General features: G+C 34.8%; 1 protein-coding gene across 1 annotated transcript; it reads right to left on the reverse strand.

Moving 5' to 3' along the window:
• Positions 1–550: 550 nt before the first annotated feature.
• Positions 551–1,395, reverse strand: LOC149536619 (protein LURP-one-related 5-like). Its single transcript, XM_089805425.1, has 2 exons — positions 1,147–1,395; positions 551–907 (listed from the first exon to the last, which is right to left on the reverse strand). The coding sequence occupies exons 1-2, from the start codon at positions 1,393–1,395 to the stop codon at positions 551–553; spliced, it is 606 nt and encodes a 201-aa protein (XP_089661551.1).
• Positions 1,396–9,969: the final 8,574 nt, after the last annotated feature.

Consider the following 9,969-nt stretch of genomic DNA (forward strand, 5'->3'; position numbering starts at 1 on the left):
GAATATAGTATCAACTATATTACAAAGTCAAACCCTTGTTACGCACTCTTCACACAATTGATGGAGTGCAAATAGCGGAAGACGACGTCGTCGTTGGAGGCGGTGGTTTCAACGATATAACAAAACCTAATCCTGAAACAACACTTTTACCCTGATCTGCATACTAATAATGGAAACCATTTTAATATTACACATAATTACAATGTTTGCAACACTCTGTAGCGCTTCTGTTTGTATTCATCTCTGTTTAAACAAGCACCCTTGTCAGAGCCGTCGTGTGTTTACTTTACATTGCCCACAGAAGCTTGTCATTGAATTGCACCCCATCATCCTCCAATTCAATTGCCACATATATTTTCAGGCATTTGTGATTGAGTTCCCCTAAAAAAAATCAAATTTTAATAACAAATATATTGTAGGCGACTCTGCACCTGAATTCCAAGCTGTCTGGACTGAAACTGCACCGTATATGATTGGAAAAATATGCAGCTTGGGCCAAAAAAAACGCTGCGTTTCCATTGTGGAGGAATAAAACAAGGGGGATCTTCTCTCAGCTTATCTGATTTAACATGACAATCAGCCCCATTACAAATGTTTGATCCACTCCCGCTGCGACAACGAGGCTAAAAACATCATGCCCCAACATTATGTCACAATTGGCTTCCTTCCTTTTGATCTCTGCAACGACATCCCCGCTTTTATCCAGTATTGTGCACGATGCCTTACAAAACGAGCCTTCCACCTGGTAAACACAGTTTTCAAATGGATTACTCCCGTCTACAAATAATGTGGCGGTGGTTTTATTTGAAAAGCCAAGAGACTTTGTAAGGCAAAATGTGGGCTTCTGATCAGACTCTACCGGATCTCCTCTGAATGCTTCCCATCTAGTCTTCATAATACTCCATTTCTAATATATTTACAAACCAGCTGTCAGAGTTTGTATAAGAACTTAAACATCTCACACGCTTTTTAAAAAATTTTTTAAAAAAGTCATTTTTTATTATTTAACACTTTCAGTCTAGAAATCATGTCTTAGTGTGTAACATTCAAGCTGATTCCTACACTAAAAGTGTATAATAGTTAAAATTATTCACTGATTTTTTCCAAGCTTAGAATATAATTGAATAAAAGGAGAAAGAAGAATACCTTGCGCTGCAATGTAAGAAGAAGTTGGCCTGCAGCGTCCATGAGAAAGACTTTGTTTTTCACATTGGATGCATAGTTGTCCACTCTGAAGACCAAATGTCCCAATGAGTCGAAAACTGTAAATCCTTCGCCATTAAAGAGGAGTGATTTCTTCCAAACTGTGAACTGGGTAGAAGAGGTTGAACAGAATCTTTGATCAACCATAAGATGGGGCGATGAGATGGAAGATTGAGGATGGACTTGAAACATTCTTGGAACTGACCAGAAACCCCACTGTTGTTCATCAGACACCATAAGAAATAAACGTTGCAGAGATTTATCCGGAATATGTTAACTTGCACCGATTTGGGTTTATATGCAGTTACCATTGAAGCGTGTGTAACGAATAATTCCTTGGGAAATTCTCTTCTGCTGCCAACTATCACAACGTGCATTTCCAACTAAAATATTATTCGGATCTTCTGCTGATGAGGAAGAAATTATTTTTGACAATTATTTAACTACACCGAAGAACGAGCTGAGTTTGGAAATCAATGTTTGACTGTTTCGGAGGAGCAATGGAAGACCGTAGGATATATCACGGCCGCACATTCTTTCTCCCCACAATCGATATTTGCCGTGTTCCCTTTTCCGCTGTCATCTGTAAGAAAAGTTTGTGCCGCGCAGGGCATCAATGTGAGAAGAGTTTAAAGCCACGCATCTCATTACTGTGAGAAGAATCTTATGCCACGTAGCTTATTCGAGTACAGAAATGTACGAAGAATTTCATGCCACGCAGCTTATTGGTGGATAGATTATGTGAGAAGAGTTTTATGCCACGCCGCCTATTGCTTACTGAAAAATGACTTAACCTTACGTACAGATGTAAAAGGGAATTGCCTACGAAATCTCTTCAATATCTCGATTCCCAATCGGCAATACTCAAATGATCTTTTCATTGCAGATCATAGTAAGAGCATCAACGAATGATGGTTCTTGATGTTTTCTGATGTCTTTGTTTAGAAGAGTTGCTGTAATATCATCAAATTTCAGTTTAGTTGTAGTTGTCACCGAAGTACTTATTACCAACATCACAATTCCTTCTTAGCTACTCCATACCAAACACAACGATTGGATAACCTTCATCTCATCATCCAAATTGATACCCACCGAAGTTTATTCCTTCACTAGGTGTTGAACTCGTTAAGGTGGTTCGATACAATTCAATCTTCTTTCATTTTCAGATTATATATGATCTTTTTATAATGAAGCGGAAGCCATTTTATTTATGTAAGACAATTTCTCTCATAATTCTTTGGAAGTTATTTCAGCTGATACATTGAACAACACATCGTTGGAAAGCCAAAGAATGTCTGTTGCTTTAGCCTTCTTGTCCATCTTTACTCATTTTCAGATTGTTGCTTGAACAACATATTTTACCATTCTATTCTTGCATTCTCTCATTTTGATGATGGATCACAGAGCGTGATCCAAAATATCGATACTAAAAATTATATACACAATCGAATTCAGGAACAGATCATGTGTCAAAAAATGAATTGTAGACAACTGATCAAATTCATCTTTACTTAGTCGCCATCTGACATCTTTGCAAGCTTCTTTGCTTTGCCTTCTAATGCAAGCCAAAGATCTTTCTTAATAAAAAGAGATTCCATCTGATTCTTTGGAGAAAATTTCTTTATTTTCAATTCTTCGTCTTCATAGATTCAATCTATGAGTAAATTTCTCTATTTTTTATTCTTCCATCTTCAGAAAATTCAATCTCTGGATTCCTATCCAACCGCTTCTAACCCGCTCTGATACCAATTGTGAATATTGAAGAACGGAAAACAGAATAGAAAAAGATACTGAAGTAATTTCCAAAGAAATTAGACAACAGAATTTGTTGTGATTCACCACTGAAGAAAAGAGATTTTATTGATCGAACAAAAGTTAAATTTATTATGAACAGCCACAATGTATATAAAGGCAGCCAGATTCATGTAATATAAAAAGAATCGGTTTTTGAGGGAAGGAAGGCTTCCTTTAGCCTTCAATTCAACAAAAAAAAATTATAGACGCAGATCCCAAACATATCTATTTAACACTTACTGATGCCCAAAATATCAATTTTTTTAATTTTTTATTTCAGCTGTTTTAAGTTTTGCAAGATTTGATTAGCTTTTTCAGATAATAGATTTAACAACAAATACACAGTAGCATTACATGAAATCTAGTCCCATTCTAGATACGCTACAGGTGAAACAAACCGTAACATTTCAGAAGGGTTGGATTCAACTCCGTAGCTACATATGACAGCAATACGCAAAGTGGTAAAAGGAGACAATAAGATTAGAGTTTACCTGGAATTACAAAGTGAATATCTGTTGGTTCATGGTATCAGATTCCTTTGCTATGACCATTTGGAGGAAAACAAATATATAACAAAAACATTAGGGAACATAGCCAAATACAGATAGGATGTTTTAATTCCCGATTTCACTGAGTACTGTAAACAATCTTGGAGCAGATACCCCACTATTAGTTATCAGGCACCAAGCGGAAAAAAGATGTAGACATTTATTCGGAAGTTTACAACGATGTAGGTTTATCGGATTCGTCAGGATTAAAGAATGATTCCGGGAAATTGAGCTATACCTTCTCCATTATTATCTCCTACTGCCAACCATCGTAACGTGCATTTCATAATAAAATATTATTCCGATTCTCTGCAGTCCAGTAAGGAGTTATTTATTTAGTAATTATTTTACTTCTATATAAAAGGCGCAGCCAGTGACAGGAATTAGAGCATGGGGTCTATGGAAGAGGAATGCAGACCATGTTTGCTTTTAAAGGGAGCAAGTAATCGCATGAGAGACTCAACAATCTGAAGGGAAATATTATAAGAGGTCAACAATCTAACGATTATTTTTCTTGGAATTTTGAAGACCCATTTTTGTTCAATTGTAGAGGAAAAAGTACAAATCTTAATTTAAAAAATAAGAATTCATAAATTAGATTGTTTCTATTTCAATGGTTCCTATTTTGATGGTCAGAAATATTATAAATATCTTATATAATATATTTTTTATTTTTTGAATATTTTTTAATGTAAAAAGCAACAAGAGGATGCTGACCAAAGGTACAAACAAAGTACACTAGAAACTGTTAAACAAGAAATTAATAGCACTAGTGTAGGACATCTGTAGAGACATCAACTAAGGTCTACCTCTATCAAAAACAAAGGTCCAAATGCAGAAAAATCCACCAACCATAGGCTGCATTATTAAGAATCAGTACAAGACAAGCCCTCATACTAGGTGCAATCTCAACCCATAACAAGAACAAAGGACCCAAGTGAGCCCTTTAAAACTAGTAGCAACCACCCAGCCACAAGAGAAAAAGAAACTAAAAGGGAGAGACAAACCCATCCTCGGAAGGTCCAGAAACAAATCATAGGCAACGGGTAGCTTATTCTTCTTACACCTTTATAGTTATAGGTCCACAACCAATAGAACCACCAACTCATGTCAATCGTCTCAAAAATCTTCAGTCTACCCACAAACTCTCTTCCCACCTTAATAGTGAAGGGGTCCTCCTCAATACGAGTAGGGAGGGGGAGGGAGATTTTGAATTTAAAGTTGGGGGAGAGAAACTCCCAAACATCCACACTATCTCTGATGGCCACCTAGGTTCAATCTCCTTTAATAAAACTAGTCTCTACTAGCAAAAACACTACAATCAACTCCACCTCTATAGGAGTCAATCTCACAGTCAAGATTGCAGAGGACTCAACTAGCAAACTCTACATCCACTTTGGAGGAATACTCCAAATCCACAAACAAAGCTTAGAAGAAGTAACACTCCTAGTCTAGCTTCCTGCCCCCTTAAGAACAAGGAAACCCACCTCAATAGAGATAATGAGGAGGAAAAGAAGCCCCAAGAAAACCCTCTTCTGAAACCACTCCGCCTTTTGCACTGAACAAAAGAGGAGTGTTATTCAACCAACTATCAACAACATCCATGCAATATATCACCACCTCAATAGATGATATATCCAACTCAATAAGAGTTGTGTGCATAATGTACAACAAAATGAACCAATCCTCGAACCAAAGCACCAACTGAAGGTGCCTTTGCAATGGAAGATGAGAGTTCATCTCAATAGAAACAACAACCACCCGGTAACTATCAGGAAAACCAAAAAAAAGAGCTCACTTAAGAAATTGGTCAATATGCATCATCAAAGAAGCATCAAAGCTTGATAAGGAGGTAGGGTAAAGAGATCCATGACTTTCAACCACTAAACCACAAAAGAGCCCCCAAAATTGGTGAACCTAGAAGTAGAACTCCCCTGGATGAAGAAAGAAGGGGCAAAAATCAGACTTCCCAAAAGATGAAATACCTTAAGGGAAAGATTCCCACTATTCTAGGGGAATGCCAAAAACTCCCAAGCCAACCACTCCAAGTGCAGAATGAGGATTCCCAAACCTGCGAACAAATTAAACAACATAAGGTGCCCAAATCTAGGTAACCCAACAACACAACACTCTAGGATGCAACAAAGAGAGGCATGAATCAAAAGTTCCAAGCTTAGAAATAGAGCTCAGCCATCACTAAGGGAAACACTCCATAGTCTAGAGGTGAACCAACCCACCAATGACCAAACTGGATCCTTTTGTATAAATTAACATACTAGAGAAAATGTCATCCCCAAAGGACTTAGAAGGAAATAACAACCAAGGCCCCCACATTTTGCAGTTGAATCCACCCATAATTCGCAGCAACAACATTGACCTAACAATGGGTAAGCACAAGAGAGGCCCTCCTTCCATATTTCTCAACATCATCTAAATCTCCACCATCTTCCTCACTATATTTCACAGCATCTGAAACCCTAGTCATACACGACATTGTGTATTTGTTCCTGCTCCCGCTCCTGCTCATTTCTTTAATGTTTCCTTTTTAAAAAATCATTTTATTTCTTAGTAAATACATTACTCAATATTTAAGTTATCTAAAATTAAATTAATGAAATTATGTTTCTTACTCACTTCTTCAATACAAGAAAGAGAGATTAAAAGTAGATATGTACAGTATTTAATTTGGTGTAGGTGGAGCAATTAGTGGAAAATGGATGAAGATTGTATTTGTTGCATACATAGTTACTATAAACGATGTTCCTTAACTTAATTTATACACATGATTTTCTCATGGTTTTTATATTAAAAAATAGTCAAAATGGAGGTTGGCCCATAGATAGAAAAGCAAGGTTTAAGATCAGTCAGAAGTCATTACCATATGATTAACCAACCCCCTTTCTTAATATCAAAACCCCCAGTATAAAATATTTGTATACTTAAACTTATTATAGCTATCAACTAACCTATTGTCAATATCATAAAAAAAATTGCCCTCTTAACAATTTGGGCATAAACTAAGTCTAGTAATTTTAAAAACATAATAAGTCGCAATGCAACTTCCTGCCCCTCTAATTCGTTAACCCTTGTCCCTAGCCTCAACCTTTCCCATTCCTTTGTTGTTTTGCCTGACCTTTCCCTATGCCTCTCCAAGTGAGTCATGGTAGCTTTCCTAGGTCTCTACTTGTGGTAGTAGGATCAATTTGTTAGAATATTTTGAATAACTGAGGTAGGGGGGCTAATCAGTTATCCAAGGTCTAGATGTACCAATTTAACAAATAAACACTTCAACAATTTCAGATCTTCTCATTCCATTTCTTGGACTCTATTCTAAACTATTTGCAACATTAACTAAATTTTTGTGTTGTTCTATAAATAACATACTTGTAGAATGTAAACTTAAATCAATAAAGCATCACAATAACATCCACATAAGTTTGAAACTGTGATTTTACATGGAAACCAATTTGCAAAAAACCACTAGCAACATGTCACAAATTTTCACTCTTCTGAAGTGAGTTCTATTAAGAGCCAACCTAGTCGAAGGTTATAATACAAACTATTAAATGTGACCTTGGTAAATAATTTAATCACCTTATTAGGAGTAGTCTTGTTAGAGGACTTCAAAATTCCATTAGAATGTCACTCAGTTAAAGGATTTAAAATATTGTTTATGGGTGAATGCACAAAGTTGGGTCACAATTCCATAGAATGAGACCTCTTACGAAATAGGTACCTAATTTTTAAAATGAGCACCCAATTTTAAAAAATTGGGTACCCATTTTTTATTTTCAAAAATTAGGTACCCATTTTTGAAAATATATAAAAAAATGATTTTTTAAGAAATGGGTACCCACTATTTAAAAGTAGAAAATGGGTACTTGTTTTTTAAAATTTGAGTACCCATTTTTAACTTTTAAAAAATAGGTACCTATTTTTTTTTTTTTTAAATATTTTTTAATTTTTGAGGGGATTTTGAATGTTGCTTTTAGTTTTTCAAAATGGGTGCCCGGTTCTTACAACATGTGGCGGGATTTTTTTTTCATGCCTTAGATTTTGAATCGTGATTTATATCTCTTCCACACACACACACATTGAAATTTTTCCTTTGTACCTCTTTAAATAGGTAGTTTGGATATTTTGTCACTTAATCAACACCATAGATCTTAGGGTTCACGACTTGATCCATCAGATATAATGTATCAAATCGTCATTTTGTTTATCTCTTCTTTTCTAGTAACTTCTCCTTGAATTTATCTCTTAGGTTGTTTAACTAATCTTTATCTTCAACACATTTTCCATATCCCAAGAAATCAACTTAATTGACTAGAAATTTCAATTTCTCATAAATAACTAAAATGTTGTTCCTCAGCCAAAACTAAGTTCTGACACTTAGTCATTACTGAGTTGCTCGATCGCTATAAAATGTCTTGATCTGCATCAACACTATTACTCAATTAATATTGATGCTTGGTCAACACTAAATTTTCTTAGCACTTACTATGGCTCAGTTAACACTAGCATCACTCAGCATGTACATCAAAATTTCCAAGTCTTCTACTCTATTTCTTAGTCAAGCTTACATAAGTGATCTATCTTTGCTTACACTATCAAGACTTGAACATTATTGTCTTCTCTTCTATGAACATGATTTAAATATTTACTTTATGTTGTCAAAGCCTAACTAATCAAATGTCCATTTGTAGTTTCCTCTTTATAATTGAATCTTTCCTTTAGATGATTTTTTTATGAACAACTTCTCAAATCCTCTTCATCAACCAAATAGATATGACATATAGATCATATAGAAAATTGTCTCACCAGTAGATTTGACATCAATGACAACACAACAATTACAATCTCCTTTTTTTGTATTGATGACAACATCTCAAAACAATATTTGCAGAAATACTTCAAGTTACCATACAATCCAAGATTTTTAGAGATTTTGAGGAACACTCTCAGTGTATCAGATCTTTTATTAATATCCTCAGTTTCATTATGATGAATATCTCTTATTTTCATTTTGAACTCCCTCTAAGTAATGACTCACCTGTACTTAGCATTTCTCTACCAGCATCCAATTTCTCTTTTCTTGAATGATCTCCCTCTTTGAAGATAATCTCTCCCTCTTATATTTATGCAATCTCTCCCTTGACAATCTTATCTTACATGTCTATATTATTGCAATCTCTCCCTCTAATATTTTGTACAATCTTATGTAAGATCTCTCCCTCTTTGACAAAAAGGCCAAAGACGCTATCTCTTCCTTCATACATCTTGATTATATAGATAATTGCATGTCAGGTTTGAAGTCTTCATGTGTCATCCTCATATAACTGATTTTTTATTATGTTCTTCATCTTCACTACTACCTTAGGCAATTCCTAAAGTAGAACCATTTGCATCAATGTGTAAGATAGTTTGATTAGTAGATTTGATGCAATGCTTCTATGTAGCTTAAGTAGCTTTGTCTAGGGGAGTCACCCCCACCTTACCTCTAAGATCTTCATGAGCATCCTTAAGTAAAGATTTAGTAAATATATCAACAATTTTCACTTTTGTGTGAACTCACATATCCCAATTTTACTTCTTTGTCTTGAACTAGCTCTCTCATGTATTGATACGTGTTAGCATTGTGTTTTCTCTTTGTGTGCATAACAGGGTTCTTTGATATATTAATATGATTTGTGTTATCACAATATATAACCATTGGATTAGTAATCTCTTTCTTCATACCTTTCAATAATTGTTTGATCTAAATAATATTTGTATAATTTAGTATTGCTTCCACATACTCAGCTTTAGTTAATTATTGGGAAATGTAGTTCTGCTTCTTTCTTGTCCATGAAATTAGTCTCTCTCTTTAAAATAATGCACCGCCATTTTTCTCTTTCTGGTATCAATATTTCCTACCCAATTACAATAAGTAAATACCTTTAATTAAAACTTGTCATTCTTCTTGTCATACAATCCATAGTCTTATGTTCCTTTTAGATATATTAGTATTCTCTTTACTACCATTATGTGATTGTCCTTAGGAGTTGCTGAAAACATAACAACTATCCCAACAACTAGTTCAATATCTAGTATGATATGAACAACATATTGGTGTTTACCAATTATTGATCTATATTGTGTTTGGTATACATTAGTAGAATTTTCATTCTTAGATAGTTTGTGTCCAATGACCATAGGTATACCCACTAGTTTAGAATCTTCCATCCAAAAAGTTATCAATATTCCCTTGATATATTTGGACTGAGTAATAAAGATACCTTGCTTCATTTGATATATTGGTAAACCAACAAAGAATATGAGCTCACCAAGAATATGAGCTCACTAAATATTGACATTTCAAATTCATTCTTCATTTCATCAACAAAAGTTTTTCATAATGCTTCATTTCCTCCAAATATGATAT

This window comes from Cupressus sempervirens, chromosome 10, assembly GCF_028749045.1.
Source record: "Cupressus sempervirens isolate cs-2001-9-10 chromosome 10, ASM2874904v1, whole genome shotgun sequence".
NCBI classification, from domain to species: domain Eukaryota; kingdom Viridiplantae; phylum Streptophyta; class Pinopsida; order Cupressales; family Cupressaceae; genus Cupressus; species Cupressus sempervirens.